The sequence below is a fragment of the Ambystoma mexicanum genome, chromosome 6q (assembly GCF_040938575.1).
Source record: "Ambystoma mexicanum isolate Mex_15411 chromosome 6q, UKY_AmexF1_1, whole genome shotgun sequence".
Taxonomy (NCBI): domain Eukaryota; kingdom Metazoa; phylum Chordata; class Amphibia; order Caudata; family Ambystomatidae; genus Ambystoma; species Ambystoma mexicanum.
Genome location: NC_090937.1, coordinates 407,626,111 through 407,647,513, shown reverse-complemented (window position 1 = coordinate 407,647,513; position 21,403 = coordinate 407,626,111). Strand labels below are relative to the sequence as shown.

The following is a 21,403-nucleotide window of genomic DNA, read 5'->3' as shown; positions in this document are numbered from 1 at the left end:
GTGAACTTCGTCCCGATGAGGAAATTGTGGAAGTGTTCACATGCCCATACTGCGGCCAAACTCTCCTTCTCGGCTTGCGAATAAGCCAGCTCCGGCGTGGATAGCGCTCTGCTCGCATAAGCAACCACATGTCTCGGGTTGATGTCCGCCCCACTGGTTTGAGCTAGTATGGCCCCGAGGCCGACTGGGCTTGCGTCCACCACCACCTCGGTGTGCCACGCGGGGTTGAAGTAGGCCAGGCGGTGAGCCTCCGTGAGGGCCTGCTTGATGGCAGTGAATGCCTGCTGGTATGCGGGAGTCCACTCGAACACTGTCTCCTTCTGCAGGAGCCTCCTCAACGGGTCGGTGAGGGAGGCAAAATGGGGAATGTATCTCGCACAGTACCCCGCCATGCCAAGGAAGGAGCGGACGTCTGCAACCTGCAGCGGTTCGCCAAGGCCAGTGATTGTGGCAACTTTGTCGGGATCCGGCATCATCCCTTCCCCGGAGAAGATGTGGCCGAAAAATTTAAGTTTCGTCTTGCTGAATCTGCACTTGGAGATGTTGAGCGTGAGACCCGCAGCTTGAAGGGCTTCACAGGTGGCGTGCAGCGCTGTGTCGTGGGACTCCTTGGAGGCGCCGAACACAAGTATGTCGTCGCTGTAATTCAGAGCACCCTTAACGGGTCTGATAATTTGACGTATGGCTTCCTGAAAAATCTCCGCAGCGGACGAGATACCGAAATTCAGTCTGCGGTACCGGAATAGGCCATCATGTGTCGCAAATGTTGTGATGACTCGAGAGTCAGGGTGTAGCTCCAGCTGATGATAGCCCTGAACCAGGTCGAGCTTGGAAAACATCTGGGCGTTGTTCAACTGCACAATCATGTCTTCAATGCATGGACCCGGGTGCCTCTCCCGCTGGATAGCCGTGTTGGCCACCCTCATGTCCACACATAGACGGATTTTTCCACCTTCTTTGGGTACGACCACCAGGGGGGAGACCCATGGGGTTGGGCCCGTTGCTGGCTCAATAATGCCGTCGGAGAGCAATTGCTGGAGAGCCTCGGACACTGCCTCTTGGAGGTGAAACCCGACCCGTCTGGGGTGTTGCGGCACTGGGCGTACCAGCGGGTCGATGTGTAGCTTGATGGGAGGGGCTATGAGTTTTCCCAATCCGGTACACAGCTTTGGGAATCTTTCCATTATGTCGTCTTGTGTGATTAGGTTCTGGTTTCGAACGCATGCCATTGTGCTAATTAAGTCCTTCGGGTTATTTGAAGTTGCGGTAATGGTATCACCTGCTTTCACGTGGATCTCGATCAGACCCAGGCGGGATGCTGTGTGGTAGCTGATAAGGCATCTACTCCTGGTGAGCGAGCGAATGACATGGATGGTGGTGTCCACCTGTCGTCCATTCAGGAGAAACCGTCGAGCGAATTGTCCCACCGTCTGCAAAGGGGTAGCAGCGCCCCACTGGAAGATTCTTGAATGTGACGGGGCAAGCTGTGGTGGGTCTGACATCCTGCCGTAGTCCTGCTCACCCATGATGTTCACAGTGGCGCCAGAGTCGATCATGAACTGGAATTGGTAATTTCCCATCTTGATCGGGATTTTTGGGGCTTCCCACGCCTCTTCGTTATCAAGAATGAGATTGACAAACTCGTCCTGGTCATATGGATCATGCGGCGCATTGTAGGCCGCCTCTTGATCTTCATGATAGAATGCCTCAGGCCTTTGTTCCATGGGGGGGTTTTCGTATTCATCCACGAAATGCCTGGGCTGGTCCACCTGGTCTGGTTGCACGTAGTATCCCTGCATTTGGTACTCATCAATTGCTCTGACATATCGTCTCTGGTTTTGCCCTTGTTGGTACTGCCTCGGTTGATTGTATTGCGAGGGTGGCGGCCGAAACGGCGTTCTGGCGGTGCTTGTGGACGCATCAGGGGAAATGGTATGCCCTCCCTACATACAGAGTGGAAATGCCCCTCTCTTCCGCAGTTCGTGCACCGTTGGGATAATGCTGGGCATGACCCGGAGTGTGGGAAGGACATCCCGCACCGATAGCACTGTCTTTGCTGGCGCGGGGTTGGTGCCCCTGGTGCTCTATATTGTTGTGGTCCTCTGTCGCCTTGTCGAGGCGGCTGTATGGCGCCTATGAGTTCATTGGTGTCTTGTTTGGTGTTATTTGTGTTGCTCATGGATGAGGCTTGTGCATCAACTCTCTCGTGTATGCGAGCGAGTTCGCTCACTTCGGGGATGGTGAGAGGCTTTTTCAAAAGTTGTTTCTTGAGTGCAGGAGAGAGACAACCTTCTATCACTCTCAGCCGTATTGCTTCTTCTAGGGAGAAAGCGTCGAACTGGCAGTTAGCACCTTTCACTCTTAGGCGAGTTATGAACTCATCAACAGTCTCGTGTGGCAGCTGGGTGCATTTGTTGAACAGATATCTCTCATAGTCTCGGTTGACTTCGATGATGAGTAGCTTGTCCAGGGCCTTAATCAGGTTGGGGAAAGAGTCTTGTTCTGCCGTCGGGATTGTTTTTACTACCGTCTTGATTTCACCCCCCACGAGGTTGAGAAAGATGTCCCTGATGTTGGGGGAGTCACCATCGCTGGACCCCCGCACAAAATGGTGGAAGTCTTCCATCCAGTCAGTCCACCTGGGTCCTTTTGTCGCTTGTGGCGTCATGGTGAATGGCGGGGGCAGCCTCAGCTGTATTGATTTTGCTGCGCGCACAGGCAGCGGGGACCCAGGATTGGATCCCTGGACGCTCATGTCGTCAGGAGATGAGACCTCTGCGATCTTCGGGCGGTGTGTGGTTATGGAGACACTGGCGTGCACCCGCGCACTCACCCAAGCGTGCGAAGGCAGGTCCGGCTATGGACCTTTAACGGTGAGAGGTGGCTCACAGACGTCGTCGCTGGCGTGGTCCGTGACAGGGGACTGGAGCAGCCGCCTTATGTGAGGGCGAGGTTGCCGGCATGCGTGAACAGTGGGGACCGCCTGGCGTGGAGGATGCGGTTTACACGCGTCGTTTTAAATAAACGAAGAAAAAAAAAAATTTTTTTTTTTTTTTTTTTTTCTTCAGCTGCAGCCTTGCATGCGGAGGAGGAGGAGGCGCGGCGGGTCAGCGGCCGCCCGCGCGAGCACTGGCGGGTTTCTGCGCCCAGCGCCACGGAAGGAGGAGCAGGAGGAGGAGGCTCCGCGTGATTCCCTGCACGCGAGCCGGGACGCGGCGGACTGCCGCTGGAGGACTCCGGTGTGCGAGGAACAGCCTCGTCGCCAATGTTGCCGAGGTCGCGGCACAAAGAAAGGACGCACACACGGAGGCGTAAAGGAAGCTTCTTTATTCCTTCATTAACTATGCAGTAACTGGCGCCCTACGCGCCTTTTCCCACAAACCCCCACTTCCCCGCTCCCACGTCACACTAATACTCCGCCTCCCCAACTGAGGGGGCCAAGTGCCTTTAACTCGTGGAGTGCTGGGTAACAGTGCTCATGAGTGAGTCCCTTGATCACTCTTCCTCGTGTGATCCAATTTATCTAATTTGTATATTCATGCAGTAAAGTAACTCCTGATTTACCTCCCACTACAACAACAATCCCACGCTATCATTTTGGGTCAAGAACCATTGATATTTATATTCTGTTTTATTAGAAACAGTGAAATAAACCACAGTTAGTTCCCCAACTGTATGCTAGGCAAATCACATTCAAGATTAAACTATCACTGACATCTTGTCTATGCAAGGGAAAATAGCCTGCTTGTGTTTTCTCAATGATGGCAATTCACACATGTCACCATTCATATCAACCAGAAGTAGCTAACATATTTTAGACAACAATATGCAATGAACACTGAAGTTATCACTTCTTGTTGGCTTTCAAATATTCTCTTGATTTAATCAACAATGGACGATTGAATAGACTTCATGTTCTTTAATATTAACGACAAGTGTTGACTTTAGAGAAACATTTCAAATAGGCATTTCATTGGAATTCCTCCAATGCTACTGACAAATATTGGCATCAGAGAAAATCTTCAATCTATGGAACAAATTCAGATGCAGCTGCCTTTTTCACAAGATGATCTACTATAACTATGTGGCTGGTTCTTTTGGGCATATATGTAGAATATAAAGTGTGGTGTGTTGAACTAGTAATCTGTAGACTTAGATTTAGGGACAATAGTTTCATTTATGTATAGAACAAAATGCTGGTGCTTTTAATAGTCACACAGACATGAAAATATAATTGAATGGATTGGAGCTAACCCCCCAAACCTACTTGTCATGACAAGTCCCTTTTATGCAAAGTCACTTCTTTTCTGCACAATGTTTTGGAAAGATGGCAATGGTCGTTTAAATGGACATCATTTTCTTGGGGGATTAACATGGAGGAACCAATCTCCCTCTCATCTCACTAAAATGGTATGGCTTTACTTAGAATGTCTCTATTTATTTAAAAAAAAATATATATATATATAAACTATGGCTTTCACAGGTCAAGAATTGAATACATTTCTGCAAAACTGTGAATATGTAATACTCATTTTGTAGAATGTGTAATAGAGAGGATGAGAACAATATTTTTCATCTCGTCATGAACTGCCCCGCCTTTGAGGATTTAAGAATAAAATGCTTAGAGAGATTTGTTCACTCAACATCATACGTTCTAGTTCAGAATTTATGGGATAACCTTAAGACTACACCACCAATATCAGTTATTGTAGGGCTGGTTAGGATGATCACAGGGATCTTTGTGGACTTGGATAAAATATCAGATCAAGAGAGGATAGACTTGATGTGAATGGAAGATATTAATTGACCATTGTTCAGGAAAGAAAAATGCTGGGTGTATGTGCTCGAGGCACTTGTGCCGTATCATAGGGGCTCTACTGCTAATAAGAGCTGTGGTTAATTTTATGTTTATTATTTTAGTCGGAACATAATTAATTTGTTTTAAGAAATGTTTTAGAGTGGCAGTGTGAACAATGGTCAATTACTAATTTTGTTATAGTCCTACTTTGTTGTGTACATATTGAAATTGCAATTTAATGGTTTATTTACACTTTTGTTTTCTTCTGTGTAAAGGCACTTTGTACTGAAAAACACAAATAAAACCAAAATACTAATTTTGCAGTTCTAGTCTTAAAATTAACCTGTAAAACACGGGGCTCAATTAATTTGGCTACGGTCAAAAGAAAAGGTGCATTTTGTGCCTACAATTTGTATTTGTATTTTATTTATTTGTATAGTGCACCAGGCCCAGGGCAACCAGGCGCATCACTTAGTTACAACATAAGAAAAACAGACAGAACCATAATTACAAAGTTTAAGTATAATACAGAATTTACAGGTATAATAATAGCAATGAGAGGACAAGCAGATTATATATAGATGTACAAATTAAGCAGAGAACCCAGAGCTAAATGTCCTGGGCGGCCAGCCAGGTTTTCGTAAGGTGTTTGAATCTCGGGAATGAGGGTTCTGCTCTAAGCTCATTAGGAAGCGTGTTCCAGAGTTTAGCTGCCAAGATAGGGAAGCTAATTCCACCTGATCTTTGGAGATTGAAACGTGGAACCTCAAGGCAGTTTAAATGAGCCATTCTGTGGGGTCTAATGGAGTTGTGGAGGGCAAATCGGTTGGCCAGGTAGCAGGGAGCTTGGTTATGAAGGCATTTGTGGGTAAGCGCCAGGGTTTTCAGGGAGATACGGTGTGGGACTGAGAGCCAGTGAATATTGCGTCTGGTGTCGGATATGTGTTGGCGCCTGGGAATGTTGAGGGCAGCTCTAATCGCATTGTTTTGGACAATTTGTAACTTGTTTAGGTTGCAGCAATTGGTGCCTAGGTACAGTGTATTGCAGTAATCAATCTTGGATAATACAAGAGTTCTAGCCAGGGTGACACAATTGGATGCGGAGAGGAAAGGGCGACAGGCTGTAATAAGCTTGCAGGTATATGCCGCTGCGGAAGAGACTGAGTTAGTTTGTCTGGTCAGGGATAGGGTCGAGTCAATGGAGATCCCTAGGGTTTTTGTGTCCTTGGCGGTTGGGATAATATTCCCATCGATGATGAAGGACTTGAACGCAGGGTCGAGTTTGGTAAGTTTTTGTGGCGAACCAAGAATAAGGAGCTCAGTCTTTTCATCATTAAGACAGAGTCCGTGTTGAGCCATCCACGCCTGGATGACCTGCTAGATGACATTGATAGCGAGGGAGTCAGCCGTGTAGTCACCTGAGATAGGGATTAGTATCTGGGTGTCGTCAGCATAGTTGGTGTAAGTGACACCCAGATAGAACAAGATATCGAAGAGAGGTTTGGTGAACACGTTATACAATGTGGGTGAAACACAAGATCCTTGTGGCACGCCACAGGAGACAGGTGCAGGTGGGGCGGCTGCTAGTGGAGAGAACACGCACATAGATCTATTGTCTAAAAAGGAGCTAATCCAGGTTGTAGCTTTATCAGAGAAGTGTGCAGCTGATTTAACGTGGTGGCAGAGGATTTCATGATTGATGAGATCAAAGGCCGCCGAGAGGTCCAAGAGGAGTAAGTGAGCAAGTTTGCCTTTGTCTTTTAGATCTTCAATCTGTGTTTTTAAATCTATGAGGGCAGTTTCAGTGACGTGACGTGGCTGGAACCCAGATTGCCTAAGTCCCAAGAGTTTGTTAGATTCAAGGTAATCTTGAAATTGTAGATAGGCTGCACGGTCGAGGATTTTTAGTAAAAACGGGACTGTGGTGATTGGCTTGTAGTTTGTGGGTATACTAGCGTCCAGGGTACGTTTTTTCAATAGGGGGATGACCCACGCGTCTTTTAGATTGTCAGGTATGATCCCAGAGCTAAAGGAAGAGTTGATGAGCGTAGTAATGAATGGCACTAGGTCATGAGCTGCTTCCTTGATTATAGGTGCCGGGCAGAGGTCGCCTTGGCAATTGGTCGGTTTAAGGCTGGTGATGATCTTTTCCACTTCGGAAATGGAGAGTGGAGAGAAGCTAAAAGGAGTCAGAGAGTCTGGGATGGGGTGGTTTAGGGTGCGGATAGGGTTGGGTTGTTGGTTGGATTGTAGGCTTGATTGTTTGTTATTGATTTTAATTTGGAGGGTGGCAATCTTGCCGAGGAGAGCCTCTTGGATTTTGGTACACCAAGTGCTATCTTTGATGCAAGTGTCTGGTGCAGTGACAGGGGTTTCAAGTTCTTTTAGGATTCTAAACAATTATTTGGTGTTGGATTTGGCTTGTTCGATACGTTTATTGTAAGTGTCTTTTGTAGCCAGGAATATGGCTTCCTTGTAGTTAAGGGAGGCCAGGAGGAGGCACGATGTGTTGGCTGCGGACTGGTTGCTTTTCCAATGTGATTCTGCAATTCGTTATTCTTTGCGCAGGGTTCTGAGCTGTGGTGTGAACCAAGAGTTCAGGTGGGCTCGAGGTTTGGGTTTTCTCAGTTTGGATGGGGCTATGATATCTAAGGCTTTTTGCATAGCGAGGTTAAAGGTGTCAACCATAGCCGTGGGGTCAGAGCATGAGTGAACCTGGTCATTGAGAGCCGGGAGGAGGAGGGGGAGGAGTCTATCGCAAGTGATGTCACGTTTATTGCGGGTGGTAGCCAATGGTAGGAGAGAGGCTGGCAGGTTTGGACTGAATATTAAACGTAATTAAGTTGTGGTCGGTCCATGCATACTGTTGGTTAGAGATGATATGGATAGGACAATTGTGGGAGGATAGCCAGTCGAGGGTTCTGCAAAAATGCAATGGTATTGTATTTTATAATCAATTCCCCAACTGCTTTTCTTACAGCCGAGTCCCATTCAGTAGTCTAGCTCAGGGGTTGTCTATTCCAGGGGTCTGCAACCTGTGCCTCTCTAGAGGTATTGGACTACAACCCCCATCACCCTTCACCATTGACAATGGAAGCTAGGGCTGATGGGTGTTGCAGTTCTAACTTCTGGAAAGACAAAGGTTGCAAAAGCCTGGTCTAGACCACAAATGATTCGCACAAAAGTACTTTCAGTTGCTATCAGAGGTCTTGACTTGTACTTGGGAAATCGTTTTGATTGCACATTGAACCACTTTTGGATGGTATTGAAAAGCTTAGGACAAATAGGATATCTGCAGTTCCAGGGAACGTCAGCCAGCCAACTAGGCCCTCTATCTGTCCTCTGATTTCAAAATCATTCTCTGGGAATATAGTTCTGTTTTGGGCAACATTTTGATCAACAGGCATCCTCTAGACAAAAGCATTTCTTAAGGGGTACTTCAACTATCTTAAATGTATAAAAGCACATCACATCTCCTGTCGGGCAGGCCCCTCCATCTGCAGACTTGCTTAGAGTCTGAGAACTCTCCCTGTTTTCACTGAGTTTGGGCTTAAACAGCTGACAGATTTGACTCATGAAGCATCATTTGATGCAATAATCAGTCATTGGATGGGGTTTTTCACTGGTTCTTTTCAGGCACTGAAAACTGTCACTTAAATTCTCCTCATTTGGATTGGTCCAATGTTTTTCATCATGTGACAAGGGGAAGTTCCACTGCCTCCCTTCTGGCATTTTGGGTCAGTTTGAAGACAAAATAAATGTTTTCTCTCCTAATTTCTGTTATTAACTTATCCTGTTATTGAGGCTTATATTCTCAGAACCGTAAAATAATGCTGATTTAATTTGTATATGCAACTTTATTGTGTTTAGTTGTGTGTTATGGGAAGTTATGGGAAGAGTTCCACCAAATCCAAATCTGTTCCTGATTATTAAAACACAAATAAAACATTACAAAGTTATGGTTAAAAGAAGTCATTTCATTTTTGTGTGCAGTCCAAATGAACCACTAACAATTTATTTTTCATTTCTGTGACCCAGATTTTCATCTAAGCTTAATTATTAACTTGTAAGGCTGAGTTAAGTCCCAAGCAATGAAACAGGCACACACATATGTTAGTTTATTGGCAAGTTATGTCAATTCTGGGTGGAACTTATTTAATCCTTTGTACTGTGAAAACCAGATTGCATCTATGAAACTTGGGAAAGACAAGATCAAGCACCGAAAAACTGTTCTTACCACTGAGCTGAATTTACTTGAATGCATTTGGATATACTTGTCTATAAATGCCCATCTGTGTGTCCAATTCCGCTTTAATGGATATTATTGATTGATGAGATGCGTTTCTCTGGCAAATGGCTGACATCTTCTAATGAGAACTAATCTTTGTTTTGGCAACAGGGTTCCAAGTTAGGCATTCTGATACCATATGTGAACTAAGTTTGCTCCATTCGAGCGACATTTGCTACAACACACAAGACAAAGGTTTACTTTTCCTTTCACTTCATCAATCTGTCATGTAAGTTAACTTAATAGATACATTATCTGCTACATTTGAAATAAGCTTTATTTTTCTTCCACTTTTGAACATGCACAAACTATCATTTGAGCATTGTTTAAAGATAACTTGTATAAAATGGTAAATAATAGAGAGATCAAAGTGCTTTCTTTGCAGGTTGTGCACCTTTTGTATAACAGAGTTGGGAAGGGCAAAATATAAAGGTGAACAAATAATACACAATATACTTTGTTGTTTGTTTACCAAATGTGTGTTCTATTTACATTAAATAGATTTGACAATAGGCTATTAAGTCTATACTCATTGGAGCTGCAGAAACACTTCTAAACAAACCTGACATTGTGTGCTTTTCTGCACAGATGGCCCCGCAGAGCATGCAAGGGAAATGGGGGCACTCCATCACCCACTCCATCATCCTCCCCATCTGCAGGACACTATCTAGCTTGAGGCCCTGGGATCGGGACCCAGAGTAGTAGAACAGATCAAGCTGGTGATTGCATGCCCCTTACTAGCAGCACTATTTGTTTGTGAGGATACACAAACCATGCTACATTCTCGGGTAGTATGACTGAGATGTCACTATCCATACAGAAACTTTATGTGTAAGCAAAAAGTCTTCATGAGAGCAAGTTCTCTAGCACGACCTAAAAATGGGCTGGTTTGAGTGGCGGAAATTCCCAGGAGAAACTGGGCAGCACTGCACAGTTCAGTATTTGAACATCCCTAGAGAAAAATAAAAGTGTGTGTCGAGGTAATTAACTTCCTAAAACAGTCTACTGTAGCGTAATTTTTCACCTCTTTTATTTGCTCAGTACCATCATTGGTTTAACATCTTTCTTTGGCCATAGCTCTTAAAAACTAAATATGCACTGTATTTTATAGTAAAATTATGTACACAATTAACAATACTTTAAGACAAGTATTCCAATCGTTAAGTTACAGTTTGAATACAAATGGTGATACAAACATTAAAATACCCTGTTATATAGAAACTTGGTGAAGCCACAACCTAGGATACATGAGAGAAATGTGGCTTTGTGTCAGTGAACCTAGGGAGGCCTAATTTATCAGTAGTTAGGAAGTGAAGTAGAAGGTCTGCTTTACCACCTGCAAAATATTACAGTAACCTCAAAACTAATAAATTGTTTGATGGATGGGGTGGGAAGAGTGAAGACGACTAAATCTGCTCTAGTCAATGATGATAGTTTCCTCTATATATATGTATCTGGACTGTACCTTTGCTTTTTACTTATGTTAACAAAACAAACATGCAAAATGATTAGCATAAACATGCTCAAAGCGACTAAGACAAGGGATCCAGACAAGCAGAAACTGCCCAGCTAAGTCCATGCCAACTGTTCCTGCCACCCCCTTCTCCTCTGCCAAGCCAATTTCACCAGCTGATATCCTATACAAAACTACCCTGTTATCTTGATTCTCCTAGATCTGCTACAGCACTGTTAACCATGCCATCTATCTGAAATACCGGTGTGGCTCATTGAAAGATAACACCCTGAAATTGATAATGTTGTCATGTTTCCTTAATTCCTATACAGAGTGACAAAGGCCAGATTTGCCTCTTTCCTATCTCTGCCCACTATCTCCACCTACCTTTCCCCAAACCTGTATATATATTGCTCACTATGTAACATATGTATGATTCGTGACCTTGTAACTAAGTTCTGTACTGTGACAAGTGCCACAAGGTTCTCGGACTGCTGTGCGCTATATAAATGCGAATAAAACAAACAAACAAACCCTTCTCTTGCAACTTTCAGTTCTATGGTGATGATGCTCAAATTGCTTGCAGGCAGGAATGTGTCTTTTTACTATCCCCAAGCCTCATCTCCATCTGCCTCTCAAATGATGTCGAATAACAATGTCAATCTTAATGCAGCTGAGACAGAAAGCATTTGATTGGTCTTTCCCATTCCTCCCTACCTACGTTTTTATTGGCCGCCTTCTACAGGCCATCCTCTCCGCCAATTTCAGCAAACAGAATCCTTTTTCCAGTTGGACGTTCTAATTTGCTTTTTCATTTTAGTAAATGTGTCCCGTAAAGTGGAAGTGGTGAAGGCCTTGGTTATGTCCACACCGGGTTATTGATCTCTGTCTCCGCCTAACCAACTCATATTGTCCATTTGCAGGTGATACACAATATGGTGGCTAGAATCATGCTGGCACTTAGACCAATATATCACTTCACCCATGCCTTGGAATTCCTACACTTAAGGAAGAAGAAGGCCTGATCTCATTAAAACCTCTCTGATTTATGCAAAAGGCAATCAGGGGTGCTGTCTCCTGAGTACCCCAACATGTTGGTTCCTTCTTCTACATTTCCTTGGGCTAGTTACTTGAACTTGACCTTGTGCAAAGCCATCAGTGCTACATTTTGTTCCGTCTGATTTTTCTGTCTCTACTATTCCATTCTGTGCACTCTGGGTCCGTGGTCATTGCACTTGTGGTGCTCTCCCTGTTGCAGCAATGCCATTTTGTATTTCAATTCTGACCTTGGGCATGGCTTTCGTTGCTACCCTCTGCAAGGGGAGATATTCACTGTACTCGGCTGTGGTATACTGATGCATTCAAGTCCATGTCTGTTTACTCGTCATCTTTGTTACTGTGGTACCCTACTGCATATGGCTCCTTTTTTTAACATTTGTGGAACTGCCTTAGTTAGACACTGTCTCATTGTATTCAGGCATCTGTAGGGGACTCCTGCACACACACCCTCTCACTTCCCTCTAACAATTAGCTGACTTGAATACAAAACTGTGCGTTTCAGATATTGACTACCCAACTTGTGGCATCACAAAGAAACTACGTTTCACGGCAACATGCTGGCATTCAATTCTGGTAACTGATCAAATCAAAGGAGCTTGGCTGAATGCCTGGGAGCTGCCACAAGTGCATGCAGGGCACCAATATTAACAGTCCGCATGCACCAGCATGGAAGTTGAAGGATTGGGTGATAGTGAGAGGAATAAGGGTCACCCAAATACATGCTCTTTGACTTCTACAGACCTGTGAAGCAACACAAATGCCACACAGTAGTGCTGCACAAACAAAGGGAGGCTCCAAGTGATCGTGCGTTAATGTGAGTAAGCGCCTGTTGGCTGAGATTTTAGTGCTGTTCTCACGGTGATGTTAGTTGTATAGCCATGTTTTCTTCATTTTTTCTGAAGGTCAGGTGGTCTTCCTCTGCATGCAGATTTTTGGCCATAGAATTATAGAGTTTGCTTAACAGGAAGCAGAAACATGATCAATATTTGGTTGACTTCCGGTTGAAGGTTGGCACTATTACTAGGGCATTGAAAATAAATCAGAGCACTCTTGTTGGTTGGTAGAGAATTAACTTACTTATAATACATGTTGTGTCTCTACCAGGGAAGGTGTAGTGGGCAATGCACATAGTTTTGAATCAGGTGCCAGGGGAGTGTTCAGAGGGTGGGAAGATGTATTTGTATCTTTTACATTCTTACAAGAAGTCTAGCTGTCATGTTTGGGACAACGTGTAGCCTGTTCATTAAATAGACCTTTAGTCCCAAGTAAAGTGTATTGGCGTAATCTAGTCTTGAGAGTACTAGTTTGATCGCTGCTGTAGGTCTGTGTATAATGGTCAGGTAGGGCATGATACACTGGGTAGTCCAGAGTTGAAAGAAGCAGCTTCTTATGAGGCTTTTAACTTGCGGTTTGTGTGTGAGGGCTTTATCATTAGGAGTCAGAGATTACTGACAGTTGTCGAAGGCAGAGCGTATGGTCCCATTTCTCTTGGATAGGGAATACCAGTGAGACTTGCTAGTTGGGGCAGCAAACTCAATTTGTTTGTAATCAGTCAGAAATGAGGTGATCCAGCGTAGAGTCATTCCGTTTGATCTAATGTCCTCTACTCTTGTTAGTAAAAGCTTGTGGCTGATAGTGTAGAATGCGGTGCACATGCTCAGCAGGTGGTTCAGTGTGCTAAACGAATTGGCATCTATGTTGTTTTTTGGTATGTTCCATAGCAAGCATCCCATGGATTCTATTTCTCTCAGTGCTCTAAATTCATATTGCGACTAGTGCAGGAGGATGATGCCATCAGCATATTCTTGTATCTGTTGTTATATAAGCGCCTGACAGTTTCTAGTGGTGAACAGTTTGTTGGGGATTGATAGGTAGTTTGCCTGTTAGTTGGGGTATGCTGTGGGCAACATTTGCATTCTTTGTTTGTGTTGCTTAAGTTTTCATCAAACTTTATTTTAGTCCTTTATTGCCTTTTTGTAGATTTTTCTTTTTTTTACTGGGAAACAAACAAATCACACAGCCATCACCTCAAGGTCACCAAGGAGTTCGGGCATACAAATCATTGAATTGCAGTTGTGAAGTGCTATAATTGAAACCGCAATTCTTACCAAGGCAGGATGGGGAAATCCCATTCCAGCTCCCATTGTCAGTACAGAACATCCTTGAATCCCCCAGCAGGTAGTAGCCACTATTGCACTGATAGGTAACCGTGCTGCCAGCATAGAAGTCCTCGGCAGAGTAAAAGCCATTTTCCAAAGCTGGTGGCACTCCACAACTGATTCCTACATTAAAGACAGGCAGATTAGTGACGTGAAACACCATATTTGCAATATCCCATTAACCAGTGAAACCATATGAAACATATATGTATTTATGCCATATTTACATGATTACTAAACCAGGTGCAAAAAATACTCTCAGAGCAATGAACCTTGATACATCAGACTATGTCATCTTTATGAAAAATACAAGATCTGTGATTTAAATGCAGTCGAAATGATGACAACCTAGAGACTGAGATATGTATAAATGCATGACAGTAAGTTTAAAACTTATTAATGGATCACCATTCAATAAAATAAGTCTGTGTTAGCGTCAGGACATATATACGTATTTATTTGTATTTGTAATTGTTTTTGTGTTTATTGGTATTTATACCATATGTTCCACCAAAACGCCAGACAAATTAAAAACGGTACATCAAATATGGTTAATGAGAAAGTAGAAAATAAACCAGTTCAATTGAGAGAAGATAATGAGATTGGAAGAGAGAATTAGAAGAAATAGAACAAAGATAAAGCAGAAGCACGTTCCAGTGCAGTGGGGCCAAAAAGGCAAAAGAACAGAAACATGATTGAGCACAAGAAGGCTGAGCGGCAATAAGAAGAATTTGGGAGTGTGAGCAGAGAGAAGTCGAAGAGAGGAATAGAAAAACACAAGAGAAGACAAATATGGTGGGGAAAGAATTATGGAGAGGCTTAAAGACTAGACAGAAGAAATTGGATTTAAGGTGTGAATGGAAAGGGAGCCAGTGCATAAAGGAAAGAGCAGGAGCAATAGAGTTGCAAGAAGTCTGAGAAAATAGTACATTACCAGATGAGTTATAAAAAGATTTAGAGGCATTAGATGTGAGATAGAAAGATCAAAAAGAAGACAAGAACAATAGAAAAGGCGAGAAAAGATTAGTGAGGATAGCAGTAGTTTAGAAGCATGAAAAGAAAGAAAAGGACAAGCTTTACGAATATTAAAGAGATGTGAATGACAGCAACGAGATATTAAAGACATGTAATGTGCAAAGCTGAGTCCAGCTAGACTCCGAGATTTCAAGCCATAGGACAGATAGCGTAGAGGGAGGAAAGGAAATAGGAACTGGTGTAAGCGGACGTGGTACTGTGCAAGCTGAAAAAAAAGGACCTCAGTTTTAGAGGAATTGAATACTAAGATGTGAATAACCATCCATGATTGGCTGGTCAATAAGCAAGATATTTGTTTTTGTAGCTCAGAAATGAGAAAGACAGGAAGGATGGAAATACATGGAGTCTCATCAGCATGAAAGGGGTGTGAAAGCCCAAAAGAAGAAATAATAGAAGCACCAGGACATTTATAGAGTGAGAAAAGAAGAGGGGCGATGACAGCTCTTTGAGGAACACCATGGTGAAGGGACAGAGTACAAGAGGTTTTGCCAGCCCAGGAAACGGAGTAAGCACAGATACATAGATAAGATTTGAACCATTTGATGACAGACCCAGAAAAAACAAGATAAGAAGGAGTGGAAAGCAGAAGGGAGTGGTCAATAGTGTCAAATGCTGTGGACAAGTCAAGAAGTATTAAAAGAGAAGAGTGATTAGCTCAGCGAGTAAATAGTAGAGAGTTACATACAGGGAGCAGAGCAGTTTCTGTAGAACGGTGAGGACGAAAAACAGATTGGAAACAGGGGAGCAAATAGTTGGAAGTGATGAAAATTGAACTTTTGAATAAGCTGCATGCTCCAAGAATTTAGACAGATAAGGAAGGAGAGATACAGGGCGAAAGTTAGAAGTAAGAGAAGGATTAGAAGAAGGTTTTTTTTCGAGATAGGAAGAATGGTTGCATGTTTGAAGAAAGAAGGAAACACAGAGGTGAGAAAGAAGTTATTGAACAAGGAGGTAAGAAAAGGAAGGAGATAGACTTTAAAAATAAGTGACAAGGTAAGGGAACATAAATGAGCAGATGAAGGGTGTGCTTTTGCCAGCAAAGCAGATATATCAGTGTTAGGGAGGAGACTCATTTCTGTCTTAATTCCCTTCTACCATAGAGACCCCCAGCTCTTTTGCTAGACTTTAGGACTTTACATTTTTATCCTGGAGAGAGTGATACTTTTCCCCACTCTCTCAAGAATTCTTATTTGATTTGAACCCTGTGTTTCTTGTGGTTTTGGAGTCCGACATACTCCATAGGCATCATCTTTTTACATTGTGACCCACAGCAGTGCAGTGTCACATAGAAATCCTTTGGATTTCTACTAAGGTTTAAATACCTTATCTTGGATACACTACTGTATCCATGAATAGTAAAGTGAAATTGACTTTCTTTACCTTTATCTCTTTGTAGACCCAGAACACACCATCTTTCATAGAGTGCTGGAGGGGTTATTTAGTATCCCCTCTGTCGACCTTCTCATGTAACATTTATATGTTACTCTTTCTACAGTTAATGGCTGGTGGCAGTGGTTTAATTTTCCTACCATTGTGCATTTTTACTGCAGGCTGAATCCTCAGCTGCAGTATTGCACCCATGGGTGCCAATTCTGTCAAAATGGCTCGGTCTTCTTTTTTCGACATTTCTTGTTGGAAAAGTCCTTCTTGAAATGTACTCTGTGTGCCAAACCAAATTTGGTCCCTCTGTTCATTTTGTCTTTGGTGGGATTTAATGGTGAAGTCTGCCTCTGGCTCCAGGGCAGGAAGCGAGGGAGGATCCCAAAACTCCCTTTGCTTAGTCTCCTTGGGTACAGGAAAGCATGATTGGCTGGTGGGCTGTCCTGATGTGTGAGTGACAGCTAGGCTATGAATAAATTGAAGAAACTTGTATAAAAGGCAAGGTCATTTGCAAGGAAGTCAGAGTCGACCATTGGATGAAGGAAACAAAGAAGAAACTGGAAGAGTAGCTTGGTGCACCCTCCAGGACCGTTGGGTTGCCCGGTGAAGCCCTGCTGCCTTGCTGAAGCTCTGATTTTTTAATCGATTAGAGATGTCCGGAAAGGATGACTTCTCTGCTTGGGTTGGTGGGTCCAATCAGTCCCAAGATGAACTCAACTGGAACCACTCTTTCTGCTGGCTGTACTTCATTGCTGCTGCAGGAACTGACTGCCAGGGGACAGGAACACCAGAATCGAGTGCATCTGCTTTAAGCCAGAACCGAGCTCCAGGAAGATCCTCCGTACTCCCTCGAAGCAGGACTAATCAAGCCTGAGCCACCTCAACAGAGTGCTGGACCCCAGAAGCAAGGAAAGCCCACAAGGTGTCCTTGAACTGCGGTGGTGCTATTTGCGAGTAGCTGAAACTGCGAAGTGCTGCTGATCTGAATTGTGCCCATTGCTGCTGCCGACCTTCAAACCGTACTGCAGGAGTCCCCTGATGCACTCCCTCTTGTCCCCATGACTGAGGCCCAGGAACAACAGGATCTGCAGGACTACAACAGGAACAGAAGCCAGTTCGAACCTTTTCTTCAGACTCAAGGTACTGTGAAACCAGGGGTACTTACCTCTTGTTGTGTGTATCTTGCTTGTTCTCACTGGAGTCTTGCATTGGCTGCCATTTGTGGAGTAGCTTGCAGCTTTCCTCTTCACAAGCCTCTCAGTGTGTGGCCCAACAGTGATTTATTTTACATCAAAACTCTCTTTAACATTGTGCAAGGCTTTTGTGCTATCGTCAAGAAGTGCCTCAGCATCCCTAGACTTTGATCAATTGACATTAGCTGTCCTGGCTCCCTGAAGACTCTTCTTACCATCTGACTTTCTGTTGATCTGTCCCTCCGAAAAGTCATACATACCTTACTTGTACAGCTGGGAAAGGGTTAACATATAGTTCACTGGGGGATTGAAAAGTGCTTACCTCTTTGAGAAACATATTAACCTTTGTTTTCTTCTCTAACCTTTTCCTTTTTCCCATATCTTCAGTATTATCATTTAAGTGTTAAAAGTGATATATTCATGTCCACAGTGTCCTAATTATTAAAGTCACCTCAGGGTGCTGGAATATCTGTGTGCCATCCCAAAGGGGTATCTACTTACTTTATTGAACTGAGGGAGTATATTGTGAAGTGTATTTAAGTGTTGCATATTGTTCTCTTCTAAAGAAGGCTTATTTTAAAACTAACTGTTAAATTAATAAATAATTATTTTAATCAAGAAATCTTGAGTAGGAGTGTTATTTGAACACTCATCACTGTGCATCTCTATGTTACAACCCTACAGCTCACATTGACCCCTCTTGAGAGAAGCCTGGCTGCTCAGTCACTCTACCAACTTTTGTAGTACAGGCCTATATCAAAGGTTGGGTTACCTATTGCCAAGAACACAAGGCTGGTGTAGTCTCCCACAGGGTTACTACATAAAATCTTGCCTAACACTCAGTGTCTACAAAATGAGTGAAGCAAGATAGGAATGTTGGAGAATGAGATTAAGACATGGAAGAACGGAAGAAAGCAGAAGGTGTAATGGTGGATGAAGGAGAGTGACTTTATGAAGTAAAATAAGAGGCAAGGTCGGAAGCCGAGGGAGATGAGGAGAGAGCAGGATCAGTGGATGGAGAAAGAGAATATCTGTTACAGTTTGGAAAAGATTACGAGGGAGAGATGAATAGGAGTACATTATTTATTCAAAATGTGGCCCAAAGAATATCTTAAACAGTTTAAAATCGATACCATGCTTTGCATTTCTGTGGCTTTAATTATTTTGACTTTGAAGTACACACTCATCTATCACAATAACTATGAATGTTCTTACATAAATAATGTGGTTAATGTATTGTAAGTAGTCTGCAATGAACAAGATGTTTGATAGTTTATCAGTTGTAAAAAGCCCAAACTAAGTGTGGAAGTGCAAATTAAACCAGCACTTACAAAATTGTGGTTTCAAAAAATGCTATTTATTGATATTAGCATAGATACTACTATTTATATTTATATTACATGCTAACCTCAAAGCCTCCTGAAGATTTGAACGGGAAGTGCTCATTTTATGGTAAATCATGACTTTGTGCAAAGTGCAATGTGCCTATGTGCAGTAAGATAACATCTTATACAGATGTGCATGTAAATATATTAAACATGTTAAATAGAGGGAAAATTAAAGTGCAATTCTAGCAGCTGAAGATGATTTAGCCATTCTAACCTCTGTCCAATCATCAAGCTAGATGTTAATTCACACTAATTTGTCACAGAGGTCATTGGGCACCACCAATAAACTCAATTTCAGATTAAAATCAGGTAAATAGGTTCTAGGGAGCTCTGCAGATAGCCCAACATGGCACCGTCAGGTATAACAAGATAAACAAGTGAAGAAAGGGGAAGGCCTTTAGTTCTGTGGGGTCACTCTCTTATCAATCAACACTGTAGGTTTGGGGAAATGTCCAATTATATGAATAAAACAGTTTGCAATCTTGAGTTATATCAAACTGTAATAGTCTGGACCACTGTTTCACAGAAGCAGACGTATGGTATCAAGCCAATGCATTTCAAATTTTGGATCAGGCTTACAAATTGTAGCGGGTGTGTGAACACTTAGCTTTAGGTGCTGCAAATGGGAAAACCTTGCAGTACCTAACGCTGTGAGCTCTCGGACACCTAACATTTTGTAGGCCTGATCCAAAGCTTGAACACACAGTTGCTGATTTTTTTGTTAATGTGGACAGATTGGCCCTGTTGAAGGATGTATTTCTGAAATGCATTGGCCTGATTCCATAAGTCTGCTTCTGTAAAACTGTGATCAAGAATATTAAAGTGTGACACAACTCAAGATTACAAACTGCTTTATTGATCTAAGTGGAGATTTCCCCAAGATGTAAGGGGCTATTGACCCAAAGAGTTAGCGCCCAGCACTAACGGCCCTTCTCTTTAGTCTCTTGTTTAATTTCTACTCATTTGCCATATACAACCGACCATACCAATAGAATTTGCTCCCCTAATAGCCAAGACATGAAAGAGGGCATTGGAAAGTTAAAATGACAGATAATATTTATAATTGCCGCTTTGCATGTTCTAGGAGCACCTTGTTAGGACTGATTGTCTATACTCTGGCCTTGGGGACAGAGGTATAGAAGGACAACCTATATTGTGACAAGGAAAACTCCTGGAGCTGTAGCCAAACCTGTTCAAGGTAGCAGTGTCGAGAGTTCTAGGTTAAGTCTCAAGATGTGGAGAGTTTATAAACGGTCCACAATGAGCACACACAATGGGAGTCACAGATTACACTTATACAGTATGTATGAAAACACAGTTATTTATTTATGGCCAAGCAACACTATGAAAAAAGACTACTAACAGGTAGAAGTATCACACAACACTAATCATAGAATACACATATAGTCACTAGAGTAGGACATAATACAGATCAAACCCCTGCAAAGGAAAGTGTAGATTAGTTTATGCACTACAGGTCCATAGAGAATTAGCCCTAGCTTCAAAAGTCCTTCCTTATTTGTCGGGGCCTTATGCCCAAAAGTTCAGGAAAGGTTCTGACACAGTTTGTAACGCTGGAAAAAACGAAGGTAGGATCTCTGGGGTCCAGTAACGATTCCAAGGGTTAGCGGACAAGTTATTCTGACTAACAAAAGTGACCCCAACTTTCGGAAGACTTGCAAGAGCAAGCAATGGCAAAGCCAAAGTATTGTAAAGGTTTTAGAAAAGTTAGCAAAAGTTTTAGAGGGAGTTTAGGGGCACATAAGAACCACTGTAACTCACCCCCCTCCTAGTCTGGTTCTTCACAGGACTTGGCAGGTCAATGGAAGAAGGTCCAAGGTCGTTTTTCCTGCCATCATTCTCAGTCCTTGATTTGCAGGGGTTGCAGGTTCGAGCAGATTTCCGGTTGGTGTCTTTGGCTGGTGCAAGTACTCTTGGTTGCAAAATGCAGAAAAACACGATGCAGGGCCCATCTCAGGACTGGACTTGACTCAAGTAAGGTATTTCGGATTGTGGTCAATACAGCACAGCAAGGCAAAGGGACTCACTTGACGCGGTCATACTTTCCCTCCTATCTTGGGTCCCCTTGATGCTAGGACTCTGAAATTATGCTGAGGTAAGTCTTGTAGGACATGCTGAGGAGTCCCCAATATCCAAGCCTAAACGCCAAAACTGCAACATTGGCAGCACAGTAGCCCAAACGCAGAGCTGGTCAGCCACTTGGCAGTCTGTGGCACTTCTGAAGGCTCTTCTTCACAGGGTACCGAGCAGACATCAGGAATGGATGTTTCCTCCACTCCACGGGTTGCAACTCCCTCACAGGACTGCTGAAAATCGACAGCAAGACAGGGCTCTTCCAGAATAGCAGCAGAAGTTGGTTTCTAGGCCTCCTTCATACTGGTCTCTGGTCTCCTCATGAGTCTCACAGCTGGACAGGAGTCTTGGCTCCTTCAGGTTACTCCAGGATCTCTCCAGAGTGGGTGCAGGGGTCTTCTTCTTATCCCAAAAGCCAGGTAAGAGACGATACTCCCACTAGACAATAGTAGAACTAGCTCCTCACACACCCAGCAGTGGTCCATTCAGAACCACTGGCAGGAGCACTCATGCATAACACTAAGACACACTGAAACCAGTTTGTGGTTTGGGGCCA

At 43.4% G+C, this 21,403-nt stretch overlaps 1 protein-coding gene across 2 annotated transcripts in view; it reads right to left on the bottom strand.

Annotated features, from left to right (window-relative positions):
* SVEP1 (sushi, von Willebrand factor type A, EGF and pentraxin domain containing 1) overlaps positions 1–21,403 on the bottom strand; it is a 1,471,106-nt gene that overhangs the window by 278,062 nt on the left and 1,171,641 nt on the right. For both annotated transcript variants that reach the window (XM_069630907.1, XM_069630908.1), the window contains exon 31: positions 13,707–13,880. In XM_069630907.1, coding sequence (XP_069487008.1) covers positions 13,707–13,880 — 174 coding nt within the window. The remainder of the gene's footprint in view (positions 1–13,706; positions 13,881–21,403) is intronic.